Source organism: Macadamia integrifolia, chromosome 12 (genome assembly GCF_013358625.1).
Source record: "Macadamia integrifolia cultivar HAES 741 chromosome 12, SCU_Mint_v3, whole genome shotgun sequence".
Taxonomy (NCBI): domain Eukaryota; kingdom Viridiplantae; phylum Streptophyta; class Magnoliopsida; order Proteales; family Proteaceae; genus Macadamia; species Macadamia integrifolia.
Genome location: NC_056568.1, coordinates 11,881,223 through 11,896,136, shown reverse-complemented (window position 1 = coordinate 11,896,136; position 14,914 = coordinate 11,881,223). Strand labels below are relative to the sequence as shown.

Below are 14,914 nucleotides of genomic sequence, written 5' to 3'. Positions count from 1 at the left end.
ATCATATAACGACATACTCCCTTCCATAGTTATAACACTAATAACTTCATCCAAACAGGTGTAAAAGTAGGGAATAGACTAGAAAAGTCTATAACTAAATGGTCCAACATAATATCTCACATGTATTAAATAAAATGTGTACACACGATAATAAAGTGAGAAATATTCAGAAACAACAAATATCATGATCATTTAAATAAATAAGTAAAAATGTCTAACATAATATGACCATTACATCAAACTTTACATAAACCCATGCCCATTACAAGATCTGTAAAGTGTTTAGGCGCTAATGTCTTGGTCATAGGATCAACAATCATCAGACTTGTCTTGATGTGTGTAATAGACACTTCTTATTTCTGAACTGATTCCTTCACAAAATTGTATTTTACTCCAATATGCTTCGCTCTACTTGAATGCTTATCATTCTTGGAGTAATATATGGCAGCAACATTGTCACAATACATTCTCAGCGACTTCGAAATGGTGTCGACAACCCAAAGTCCTGAGATAAAGTTCCGTAACCAAATTGCCATAGATGTGGCCTCAAAGCATGCCACAAACTCTGCTTCCATAGTAGAAGTAGAGACACAAGTCTGTTTCTTGGACTTCCAAGAAATCGCCCCACCAGCAAGTAGAAAGATGTATCCTGATGTAGATTTCCTACTGTCGAGGCATCCTGCATAATCAAAGTCTGAATATCCGATCACTTCTAACCGATCAGATGCTCTGTAAGTAAGCATGTACTCCCTAGTCCCCTTCAAATACTTCATCACCTTCTTTGCTGCTACCCAATAATCCATGCCAGGATTACTCACATATCTACCTAACATACCGACAGCAAAACTGATGTCTGGACGGGTACAATTGTACAAGTCATTGCATACATAAGACACCCTACTGCGGAAGAATAGGGAATATCCTTCATTTGTGCTCTTTCCAGATCATTCTTTGGGCATTGATTTAGACTGAACTTATCTCATTTGATAATGGCAATTCATCATGCCATACATTTCCAAAACTTTGTTAATATAGGTTTTCTGTGATAGCCCAAGTATCCGACGAGATCTATCATGAAATATCTCAATACCCATAACGAAAGAAGCTAAACCCATATCTTTCATTTCAAAGTTCTTAGAAAAAAAGGTCTTTGTATCACTCAACAAACCAAAATCATTACTAGCAAGTAAAATATCATCCACATATAAGACCAAAAATATAAACTTACTCCCACTAAGTTTCAGATATATACACCTATCAAAGGTGTTCTCAACAAATCCAAAGGAAACAATGATATGGTTAAATTTAATATACCACTGTCTGGAAGCTTGTTTAAGTCCGTATATGGATTTCTTAAGTTTGCACGCTAGATTTTCTTTTCCTTGGTCACTAAATCCCTCAGGTTGGTTCATGTAGACTTCCTCATCTAAATCCCCATTCAAGAATGTGGTTTTCACATCCATTTGGTGAAGCTCTAAATCATAATGAGTTACTAATGCCAATATGATTCTCAAAGAATCCTTCTTAGAGACAGGAGAGAAGGTTTCATGGTAATCAATGCATTTTTTTCTGAGTGAATCCATTTGCAACTAGTCTAGCTTTATGTCTCTTAATATTACCCTTCGAGTCGCGTTTGGTTTTAAATACACATTTACAACCAATTGCCTTAAAGCCCATTGGTAATTGAATGAGATCCCAGACATCATTGTCACTCATGGACTTCATCTCATCTTTCATGGCATCTACCCATTTAAGAGAATCATTATAGTTTATGGCCTGTGAAAAGGTTAATGGGTCATTCTTGATTCCAATATCAAACTCTGATTCTTGAAGATATACTATATAGTCATCAGGAATAGAAGACCTTCGAACCCTCTGAGGTCTTCCTTGAATTTTCAGTTGAGAAACATTCATAGTATTGTCAGTGGTAACTACATCATGGAGTGATACATCTTCAATAGTTTGTTGTTCCATAGGATCATTTTCAATAGTTACCTGTGGGACAACATCATCATGATGAATATGTACATTTTCTATATTTTATTATTCTACTAGATCATTATGAACAGTCACCCCTGGAACAACAATGTTATCACGATGTACATAAGTCGGTAAAGAAATTTGATGTTCTTCAAATACCACATTACGTGGTTTCTCACTCCCCACTAATGTTACCATCCTCTAAGAATCTAGCAGTTCGAGTTTCCACAATTCTGGTACCATGTATTGATGCATAAAACCTGTAACCCTTTGACCACTGACAATAACCAATAAAGTAACTACTTATGGTTTTAGGGTCAAGTTTTCTTTTATGTGGATTGTACAATCTAGCTTCAGCAAGACAACCCCATAAATGTAAATGCCCTAAACAGCTAAACTAGGTTTCCTTCCATTCCATAACTCGTAAGGAGTTGTAGGAACTGACTTACTAGGAACCCTGTTCAAGATATACACAACTATTTTTAATACTTTGCTCCACAAGAATTCAGGCAATGAGGAGTTGCTCATCATGCTACGTACCATATCTGTGATGGTACGATTGCGTCTTTCTGCAACTCCATTTTGTTCAGGTGTACCAGGAGTTGTGCTTTTGGGGGTTATACCCTTCAACTTAAGAAATTGGGCAAATGGTCCTTCACTTTGCCCTACATCAGTATGTCTACCATAATATTCACCCCCTCTATCAGATCTCACAGTTTTAATATTTTTGTCTAACTTATTTTCGACTTCAACACAGAACACTTCAAAAGCATTTAAAGCATCAGATTTTTCTTTTAATAAGTAAACATAACAATATTGTGAGTAATCATCAATGAAGGTGATGAAATATTTTTCACCAGTTATACAAGGATCAAAATGGCCACAAATGTCAGTGTGTATCAATTCCAGAAGTGAATTGGTCCTTTTGGCAGCAACTTTATTTGTCTTAGATTGCTTACCTTTGATGCAATCTATACAAGTGGTGAAATCAGTGAAGTCTAGATTTGACAATATTTGATGCTTCACTAACCTCTCCATTCTATGTCTAGAAATATGACATAAACGTCAATGCCATAGGGATGAGGAATCATCATTGTTAGATTTACGCTTTGATCCAACATTCACATTCAGTGCAAGAATGGATTTAGAAAAATTAGAATCCAAATTAAGTTTATAAAGACTATCACATAAATATCCAGTGCAAACTAGATTGGTGTCTTTAAAAACGTTCACAACCTTATCACCAAAATTAAACTTAAAACCTTCACAATCAAGTCTAGATAATGAAACTAAATTTCTAGAAATAGAAGGAACATAAAGAGTATCCATAAGGTCCAACTGAAATCCGGTGTCCAAAATGAGTCTATAAGTACCGATGGATCGAACTTCAGACTCTTGCCGATTTTCCATGTAGACGATGCTCTCACTTTGATTTGGTTTTCGGGTTGTAAGAAAGCCCTGCATAGAATTAGAAATATGAACAGTTGTTTCTGAATCAATCCACCAAGTATTACAAGGAACATTAACAAGATTGGTTTGAAAACATACTAGGATAGAATCATTACCCTTCTTTTCAAACCAAGTCTTGCGTTTCTGACAGTCTTTCTGAAGGTGTCCTACTTTCTTACAGAAGAAACACTTCAACTCGTCAGTTTTCTTTTCCTTATCATCAGACTTTGGATTGGAGGCTTTCTTTGATGCATTGTTTTTTTTAAATTTCCTCTCTTCCTTTTATTCTGGTTGGATACAAAATTGATCTCCTGGCCTCCTGGCCTCCCTAGTCATTCAATCTCCTTTCCTCTTGGACACACATACTCTTAAGTTCATTCAGAGTCCACTTATCTTTATTTGTATTGTAGTGAATCTTGAATACTCCAAAACGAGGAGGAAGTGAAGTCATAATGATTTGGACAAGGCAACCTTCATTCATTATCAATTCGAGGGGTTTTAGTTGTGCACAGATACTTGTCATTTCAGAGATATAGTCCCCTATCTCATTAGTACAAGTATACTTCATTGTTACTAGTTTGGTCATCAAAGTCTCAGCCAAAGATTTATCAGCAGTAGCAAAACGGTTCTCTACATTGATTAGGTATTCCTTTACATTTTCAAAAGTTGGTATGGAGCTTTTGATAGTCTTGCTAATCGTCTTCTTGATATATAAAAGGCAAAGACGGTTGGAACGCTCCCACCAATTATGTAATGTAACCTCATCATCAGTGCTCTCATCAGTGAGAGTAGCAGGTTTCTCATTACGTAAGGCATAATCATGATCCATGGCAGCAAGGTAATAAATAAGTTCTTCATGCCAGTCATTAAAGTTTGATCCATTCAAAAGTGGCACGTTATTCGAAATAGGGATAGGTGTTGAACCTATGAATAAGAGTAACTAATACATGCATATCAATCATTATGCTTTGAGTTTCAGTAATAGAATATTAAAATTCTAGAAAAGTAACCTATTGCATTATTACAATCTATCCTGTGGGATCGAGATGGTAACATGCTAATGGTTCACTTTATATTAGATGGAAGACATCATTAGGGTAAAAAATTTAAGTCATCAAAATGGTCAAATAAGATGTATACTTGTGGATATTCTCATCTCATTTAATTGTTAAATTATCATATATAGATCAACGCAGTCAATCAAGAATGTATACCTGCGGATATTCCCATTCTATCTTGACCGTTACATAATGATCATCATAAGACCCTAAAGTTTGAAATTTAAATTGAATGTGTGATACGATAATGTTTAAGGCCAACATATATAATTATTGTGATCAAGAAAAAAGTGTACCTATGGATACTTCCATTCAACTTAATCACATAATCATTGATGCCCCAAACACATTTAAAATTGAGAATTATACACTTTCAATTTAAATTTAACATAAATTGTCATCCAAGCATTATAGGTATTCTAAAATAATGCATAAAGACATAAACAACATCTATTTCTACCATAAAAGTATTCTAAAAATATAGAAATTCAGTTGGTAATATAAAGCATAAATAGAAATAGATATACAATCCATGAAATATGTACAAACTTAAGTAGAGAGTACAAAGAAACCATATCTATTATGATTAGAATTAGAAATAAGGCATAAAGAGAAGATGGACTTATATAATGGGTTTATTTCATTAAATCCCATAATATGGGTTTTCATAATGGGTTTAGTTTATTAAACCCCTCATATGGGTTTTTTTTTTTTTTTTTTTTTTAAAGTAGGGTGCCACAAACCCAAAACCCTAAATTACATTATACAAAATAAACCTTTGGGGTAAAGTATAACAAATAAATCCTAATTTACAATTAGAGTTTAAATCTTTTCAATACTTGTGAGTCCCATACAAATAACATAAAGAAGATTTTGCAATTGATCGTATAATATTGGTCATGAATCATATGGATTAATATCAAAATTAATACAATTCATCCCATTCAAATCGATCCGATCAATCGGATCATACAAACATAATATGGATCGAGTATTATCATGAACATTAATCGGCACTGTTCATGAACAGTATCGGTACTGTTCGTGAGCAGTACCGTGAACAGTATCGGTACTGTTCGTGAACAGTACTGTGAACAGTATTGGTACTGTTCGTGAACAGTGAACCGAACCTCACCCACCTTTTTAACATAAAATGGGTACTATTCATGAACAGTACTAAATACCATTTATAAACAGTACTCTCCAAGTGATTCAAGAACATATTGGCGTAATCATACTGCTCTGATACCACTTGAAAGATGTTATTCCTACTAATAACAATAGATAGGATCTTGCCATACAATCATTGAATCACAAAATTAAACGATAAGGGTCGACGCATACCGTTCACCATCGACTGTGAAGAATTTACTGTCATTATTTTCTTCCTGTATCTTTATTCCTGCAATCCCAATCACGAACACAATGGATTTTCTAGGTTTCTCCCACTAGCTCCCTTAATGCTCTCTTGGTGATGGATCCAATAATGAGATTAACGTTAGGATAGGAGGAGGACCTAGAGTCCTATTATATAAAGTTTTGCACCCTCTCATCAAGGTGTGCAAATTAGGGTAGGACTCTATTCCCTAATTTGACGAGGAGTGAGTTTCTTATTTGGAATCCAATTCTATGAGATTAGTATCGGTCAATAACCTAATTGGTATATGGAGCAATAATAGAGAATATTCTTATAGTCTCCCACTTGAACTATACGACCACATAATTATAATCTCAAATATAATTTGGATTCTAACATTATACTGCAGTATTTGAAAGTAAACCCATCAACTTTATATCATCACAATCATAATACCATATTTGAGCAAAACTACTAATGTGGATCATAACGGTTATACATCATATAACGACATACTCCCTTCCATAGTCACAACACTAATAACTTTATCCAAGCAGGTGCAAAAGTAGGGAATAGACTAGAAAAGTCTATAACTAAATGGTCCAACATAATATCTCACATATATTAAATAAAATGTGTGCCTAATGAGTATTTTGGAAATTTGGTGCTATGGGCATTCCCTAGTGCAAAGGTAGAGGACCTCTTGAGTGAACCACTGCCCTTTGCAACCAAGATCATACATGATTCCATAGCCAAAGTGAATGATAACTACTTCAAATCATTCATTGATTTTGCCAGCTACAAGGTGGATGAAGAAGGGCTTGTGCCGACCGCCGACATGAACAAATCGGTGCTGTGCCCGAATTTGGAGGTGGATAGCTGGTTGCGGTTTCCATTCTATGACCTGGACTTGGGTGGGGGAAGCCCTTTCATGTTCATGCCATCTTATTTTCCAACAGAAGGGATCATGTTTCTTCTCCCCTCCTTCATAAGGGATGGAAGCATTGATGCCTTTATACCCTAGTTCCAACAAAACTTAGTTGCTTTCAAACAGATCTGTTACAGTCTAGATTAGAGTTTAGGGTGTGCACATTATTATTAACAAACCTATATGCATGGTTTTAAGTATCTCCGATACCGATACGATACCCTCTGATACGTATCTTAAATTTAGTCGGCCGATACGATACACACCGATACGATACATTGAATTTTTTAAATCATTTCGTATTGATATATATCATACAATACATACCGATATGCATCAATACATCACTAATACACATTGATACGATACGACATGCCTCGATACGACTCTATGAAAAATATAAAATTGAGGTAAAATGTACGTTTCGGTATGTATTGGTACTTATCGGTGAGTATCGATATGTATCGATCGGTACGTATCGGTATATATCAGCATGTATCGGTGAGTATCGATATATATATCGGTACGTATCGGTGAGTATCGATACGTACCGGTGAGTATCGATACGTATCGGCGCTACGGTCATATAATGGCCAATATGGGTAATTTTTCAGAAAAAAACGATTTTTTGAAGGGTTTTTGTTCTAAAGTTGCTGTCAGCCATATTTCTCTCTAACTAAAGTGGAAATTAAGGTTGAGAACAAGGATTTTACATTTATGGGACAACTACAGACCTTGAATTCTTAGTACGATACCCTCAATTTAGTGTTTATGCATAATACATGTTATCAATAGCTTTTTTTTTAACAAATTCTTTATGCAAAAGTGTTTAAAAAAATGTTTCCTATCCATTTATGTGTGTATCTTTAGCGTATCTTAGTGTATCTCCGATACGATACGATACCCTTCGATACGTATCTTAATTTTGGCCGATCGATACGACGATCGATACCGATACTTTAATCCTTGCCTATATGGGCTATGCATGTTAATTTCCTTGTTATTTTTATTACCTTAGGTAACATTACAATCACTTCTGGGTGACATGATCATCACAAGTGTTGTTGTTCTTCAGGTTTTTTTTTTTTTTTTTGAATAAATAAATATATTTTAAAAAAATTATAAGGCAAAGATGCTATCAAGAGGAGTTAAATGAAGCCTCAAACAAACAAAGAGAAAAGGAAAATTATTTAGTACCACCCATATTTTTAAACTTTATATGAAATACCACTCTAATTTGCCCAAAATATCAAACGTAACCCTAAACCTAACACCGTTAGTTTAGAAATGGAAAAGACTCTTTTGACTCTAGAACGAATTTTGAATTAAAAGCCTTACTTCTCATCGGTTTTCCCTCTTTTACTCTAAATTATCTAATGACTTTTGAACCCTAAAACGAAACTGCAGCCATTGAAGGGGGAGATCAAGCAATTCATATGTAATAGGAATTAAAATAAGGGAAATTTTCTTGTACCACTCTTAAAAATATTCATAATTTTCTGTAACCCTACAAATTGAAAATAATATCCACCGCACCCATAATGTGTAACTTGAAGCGTAAAAAAGACTTTTTTGACCTTTCTATTAACCTCTAAAACAACACTTTTTCCACCATTGTGGAGGATGGATGTTTCGTCCTTGAGTTTTAATTAAGACCCGTTTGTAAACTCATTCCATCTGCACTCACTTGGAAGTTACAGAAAGTTATGAATATTTTTAAAGGTGGTAAAAAAAAAAATTCCCAAAATAAAAATAGAAGCAAATAATGGAAAAAGGAGAGTGTAATATGGGAAAGGAGGAACTATGATATTTAATAACAAACATCTTCCTCACGATGTAAACAAGGAACCAGCAGAGTTACTTGAGCCCAGATCAAATCGGAGGAGATTGCAAGAATAAAATTAGTTATCAACCAAAAAATCCTCTCCTTGATCTTAACTCAGGGTAGTTGGCAGTTCCAAGCCTGCTATATTACTCTACTAATAGTTTTGCTGAAACAAGGAGAAACTATAGATTAAAATCGAAACTTCTTTCGTTTTGATCGCATGTAAATAGGAGGTTTTTACATCATAGGGTAAAATGGCAATATATCTTTCTAATTTAGAAACTACCAACATTATCAGATCATCACCTGACGATTTTAATCTAGTGGAATGGATTTAACAGTCATTTTGTTAGAAAAACAAGGTACACACTAGATATTTTGGGCAAATTAGGGTGGTATTTGACATAAAATTTAAAAATAAGGTGGTACAAGATCATTTTCCAAGAGAAAAAGAACAAAAAATCAACCCACCACTAAAAAGCATTAAATTTTCTATCTAATTGAGCGAAGAATATAAGTGGCAAACCGAATATGATGACTCCTCTCCCTACACAACAGAGATTCAAATGCCTTCCCAATAAAATTCCTCCATTTTTTGTTTCAAATGGCTGTTCCTCCAGTTTTCTGATCTTGACTCTTCTTTCTCAGTTTCCTCCTCAATTTAGCTCTTAACTCTTAAAAGTATAATTTACCATTTAACTATTCTTACAAAACAAAACATAACATAACAGGGGAGGTGGGACAGCAAAGAGCCTAAGACCGTTTCCTTTCCTCTTTTGGGGTATCTCAATGAAAAATAGGTTTGGACAAACTAACTTTTCCCTGATCCACTTCCATAAAATGGGTGTGAACCAAAATTGAAAATCAAAATTATCCATTAAAAATAAAAACAAATTGGCTCGACTTGGGTTTCAAAATTTAGAATCTTTTTTTCTCAGTTCAATTTCGGTTTCATGCTTGAAACTGTCAAACCAAACTGAAACCCATTTTTTAACCGAATAAGAAAAAAAGGGGGCATACATAGTGCATAAGGCTCCCATCACTACAGGTAGGGGTGTAAGTTTGGCCTTGAAGACCCAAACCTACCCTGATCCACCTTGAGCCTGAACCCTTTCTAGCCCGGTTATGAAGGTCAACCTGGCTCAGCTTGACCCAACCCTGACCAAGGTTTGGTTGGGCCTCAGTTGAGACCTAAGCCTAGCCTGACCTGATTTTAACCCTGATCTATTATTATGTTTAGTATTAGTGTTTCTCTTCCCCTATGCCCACATCATGTGTTACACAAGCGTTACATAAACTGTCTATATGACTTCAACCCATATCGTGTTATAAGTCACCTATTCTTACCTATTGAGCTAAGACGACCAAATGGTCAAACTATTTCCCCATTTTTTTTTTACATTGGTTGTCTTTGTGTCTCCTATCATGTATTGATATATATATGAACTTTAGATACAATAGCAATCATGAAGAATTGGATCAAAATTTGGCATGTCCAGCTTCTGGGAGATGTGGTAATACTAGACGATTAAAAAGTCTATCTTATAACCAAATTGACAACCTTGTTTGCTGCAAATTTATGGATTAGGGGTGGAAAAGGGTTGGCCAAAGTTTTAATATTTCCCCACCCTCCCCCTTTGGTAAGTATAGGTTTAACATTTGTGACCCTTTGTAGGAAAAAAAAAAAAGCTGTGAGCCCCGTAAGGTTGGGCCTAAGCATGAACTCGGTAGGGTTGGGTTGGACTTGGGTTGAGTTTTGAAGACCTAGGGTTGGGAAACCTGGCCCTATTTCATCCCTAACTACAAGGTTTGGAATAGGGGTGCAAGTGGCCCTGACGGCCTGAACCCGCCCTTGCCCTGAACAAGTACTGACCCGAAAATTTTTGCCCTGAGCGCCAACCCAACCCTGAAATTTCTTACCCTGATTCAGAGTCAAGGCGGGTAAGGGTTGATGTCTTTGGCCCGCCCAACCCACCCTTGACCCAGTCTGGATTTTTTTACCTTGACTTTTGGCCTTGATTTTGGCCTGACCCGACCCTAGTTTTTGCCCTTGATGTTGACTTTGGATTTTTTGTTTTCTTAGGATGTTCTCCTCTTTGTTTAACATGACAAGGGTTTTGAGATCTTCGGATTGTTTGCCTTATTAAGATGATCTCTTTATTTATCAAGACAAATAACTGGATTTTTTTGGATTGTTTGTTTTTGGATTATTTGTTTTCTTAAGATGATCTCCTCTTTGTTTACCATAATAGTTGGAGTTATTTGTATTGTTTGAATGTTTGCTTTAGGATGCTCTCCTCATGACAAGCAATTTGTGATTTTTTTTTTTAACCTCTTCTTTATGATGAATATTTTTTATTTTTTAATTATTTCATATTTTGCAGGGTCAGGATCAGGGTATACCTGACCCTTGATGGCAAAGCAGGGTCAATCAGGGTGAGGGTCAGGGTCAATAAGAGTCATCCCGGCCCGACCCTGAAAAATCAGGGTCAATCTGGGCGAGTAAGGGTTAGGTTGAACCCTAAAGGGTTGGGCCTGGATTGAAGTTTTGCAGCCATGAGTCAGGGTCAGGGCGAGTTTGGGCCCAATTAATGTGACTCATGATTGGGCTAGGGTTTTAAGAAGCCCGGCCCAACCCGGCCCTATTGCACCCCTAGTTTGGAAAGGGTCATAGAGTAAGTAGCCTTACCCTCACTTCGAAAAGAGGTTGTTTTCCGACTCGAACCTGCAACCACTAGGTCACAATAGAGCAATCTTACCGTTTTGCCAAGGTTTGTATAAGAAACCTAATATATCATTATTTTTTAATGTTTTAGTTAATGTGGATGATAAATTTTATATCTTTTTAATGTTTAAAAATGTTTGATGGACTATGATCCTCACAAATAAGTACGTGTCTTTTTTTTATCATTTAAGACATAAAAACGAGGGGCAATAGTGAAGGCACGATTCATCCTTTAAGATAGAGTAGATGCTCTTATCTTCTCTATATTGAACAATATTCATTGCCTCACCTAAACAGCTATGTCAATAGTCATCGCCTTGCCCTCTAATATGCCCGTCTTCAAGACACATTGCCTCTTTCAGAGTCAGCTCTTCAATGGCCTTTTGATGTAAACAATTAAAACATGGCCCAAACCAAAACAAATTGGATCAAAATCGAATAATGAATGGAATAAAAACTCAACTGAATTGGTTTGATTCTGATTTTGAAAATAAGCTCTTATTGGATTTTAATTCAGTTTCGATTTTCACATCTTTTGTCTTAAAAAATTTCAAAATAAGAATTTGTTCTGAACAGTAGAATTCAAGAACCACATCTAATAAGGGCCAAATTAAAGAATATCCCAAACCACATGGGCCTTGGCTGAAATCCAATGCACAATTCCATAGTTATAGTCATGTAATTCCAACTTCTGCGATCTATGATGCAATTTTATGTAGATATAAATTCAAAAAGAATAATCGACTTATAAAGTCCATTCTCTTCAAATTGAGATTTTCATACTTTTATATGCAATCTAGGCTTTGTTGTACATTCAGTACAGAATGCGAAAGCGAAAGTACAAAAGATCATAAAATTTTAAGGGTGAGAGATAGCCACGCTTGGCTCAATTATAGGCCTGCACCGGCAGGCTCAATCTAGACCAGCTTGATTAATAAATATGTCGGGCTCGAGTCCGACACTATATAAACTAATAGTACAAGGTGTAGCCATCTAGTTGATGGGCATCCGATCACCCCGACTTGAACCAACTCCTTTAAGCCCTACCTGACTTGACCCCTTTAATATTACTTATATATATATATATATATATATATTTTAATACTACATATATTTAGTGATAAGGCTATTGTGATATGTACAATTGAGATGGTGATAGTTGTTATCTGAACATTCATCTTTTTCAGGCATAGTTTAATTGATTTGAGTTCTGTGGGTTAAAGATCGAGTTAAGGATGTGAATTTGTAACCAAAACCATATACCAAAACTGAACCGATCCATTTACACCGAAACCGCAAAACCGTTTAGTAAATGGTGCGATTATGATTTCAAGTTTCAAGTCGATTAGCTAAACGGGTCGGGTCGGTTTTAACCATAGAACCCATTGGTTTCAAACCGAATTGAAACCGTTTAAAACTGTTTAAACCGATTCAATTAATCCGTATAACAATTAAATAAAGAAGGGGCAGTAATCCGTATAACAATTAACAATAAAATTAAGTGCCCATCCTGCTTTGGTATGATTTATTACAATTCAGTTCAAGTTTAGGCTTTAGATCATGAACTTGTAATCCATATATGTTACTATGTTATTATGTTATCATAGATGGGGTGTTTTGGCTGAACCACCTGTCATTTTAATATTTTATGCTGTAGAATGCTAGATTTAGTTTTAAATGTTTGAGAATGGTCATGCAAAAAAATAGGTATAGATTATCAAATTAAGACATACCATCGTTAATATGGAATCTCTTATTTGTGGTTGCCAATTATTTTTTGATAAACTTATGATCTTTGGTTTAGAGATGGTTGAAAATTATAACAAACCGATTGTGAACCGTTTTACAAACCGTATAAAATAAACCGAAATCGAAACAGTTTAAAACCGTGAAATCGACACCGTTTAGAAACCGTAGAAACCAAAACCGTTTACTAAACAATCACGGCTTCAGAAAGTGAAACCGTTTAGTAAATGGTGCGGTTATGGTTTTAGTCAAATAAATGTGAACCGAACCGATCTGCACTGTTTAAACCAAAACCAAACTGATTAACACCCTTATGCCGAGTACCTTAATAACTTAGTTGTTATGCCCATCTTTGGCTTAATCCATTTAAACCATTGATCCTTCTTTTTTATGCACATCTCTCCCTCATTTTATTTGTATTCTCCTTCAAGCACATTTAAGAAACCAATTTTAAAGAGGGCTCATGCAAAGCTCGATTAAAGTCAATAGGTCTATACCCAGTTAAGACCCATTTATAGTAACCCAAATAAAGCCTAAGATCGACCGGCCTATTATCAATTGTACCATGCCCATCCTAGCTAAGCTTGTTTAACTAAACAGCCGTTCACGGTGCAGCCCTAGAAGTTGGTCGAGCCCAACCAGGCCCAACCACTTGACACCCCTACGACCAACAGTGTGGGGTGGGGTGGGGTGGGGTGGGGTGGGCGTGGGCTTGGGCGTGGGCGTGGGCGTGGGCGTGGGCGTGGGCATGGGTATGGGAATCATTTTCAAAAGGAAGGGAGATAGAGAGTGACACAAGTTGAGCACTCCAGCAGCGTGCTTAGCTTTTTCCCATTTTTCAATTATAGATGTTATTTCAAAGGAAGCCAGAAAAAAGCACTACAAAGTAAGAACAAAAATTTTCCTTCAACAATGGTTGAATGATGGGATGATCTCGATGTGACCCCATCACTCTCCACCTCCCCTCCCCCCTATTGCACATGGTTTATGGGCCATGGTTAACGAGAAAAACTCGGTCTACAAACTCGTCTAAAGAGTTTGAGATACTGTTTAAGAACTCTATAGCGTGTAATCTGAAAATATAATAACATACTCAAGAACAATGCTTTGCAGCAGAAGATACAATCCTAATTTCTCGACTTCCATTGAGGTTGCGGAAAGATTACACCCAACCTAGCACTTTTCAATCAAATTATTTAAAAGCAAAAATTTTCTATTACAAAACTACTCATCCAAAATTTCAGTTAATAAAAATACCCAAAATCAGATTTAGGTTTATAAAACTACCCACTTAATGTTTCAGTTAGAAAAACACCCAAAAATCAGATTTAAGTTTATAAAACTACCCATTCAAAGTTTCAATTAACAGAAATACCTAATTATATGGGGAAGATGAAGGAGAATCATAGTTTTGTAAATGCAAACTTGATTTTGGGTATCTTGATAACTGAAATTCTGCATAGGTTTTTATGTAAACTCAAATCTAATTTTGGGGATTTTTACTAACTGAAACTTTAAGTGAATAGTGTTGTAAAGGGACCCCAAAAATGGGTAATCATGTAATTTTCCTAAACTTAAATTTGAATAAAAAATAAATGATCTATATAAATAATAGGACCAAGTTTCCCGAAGGCCATATTCACTTTCACCATGGCCCATCTAGGCCACTCGAATGGAGAAGTAGGCGTGTGGGTCTTTTGACCCTTCAATCGCTCAGTGAAGGAAAACTTCTCTCTAAATAATATATATGTTAAGATGAAAGAATCCACATAAAAATTTTAATCTGCATATTTTGCTCAAAGGCAAGGGAGACAAATCCAAACAAATTTTCACGTCCCCACCCCCC

General features: G+C 35.7%; 1 protein-coding gene across 1 annotated transcript; it reads right to left on the bottom strand.

Moving 5' to 3' along the window:
* Positions 1 to 2,364: 2,364 nt before the first annotated feature.
* LOC122094734 lies at positions 2,365 to 4,258 on the bottom strand. Its single transcript, XM_042665338.1, has 2 exons — positions 3,796 to 4,258; positions 2,365 to 2,726 (listed from the first exon to the last, which is right to left on the bottom strand). Exons 1-2 carry the CDS (start codon positions 4,256 to 4,258, stop codon positions 2,365 to 2,367), a joined length of 825 nt encoding a protein of 274 aa, XP_042521272.1.
* Between the last annotated feature and the right edge of the window lie 10,656 nt (positions 4,259 to 14,914).

What these genes read in the sequence shown, in the direction of transcription:
- LOC122094734 (XM_042665338.1), bottom strand. Translation starts at nt 4,258, where the DNA reads ATGGATCATGATTATGCCTTACGTAATGAGAAACCTGCTACTCTCACT. An exon ending in GACTCTGAATGAACTTAAGA is followed by an intron (nt 2,727 to 3,795) that starts GTATGTGTGTCC and finishes TCTGTGTTGAAG; the next exon opens with TCGAAAATAAGTTAGACAAA.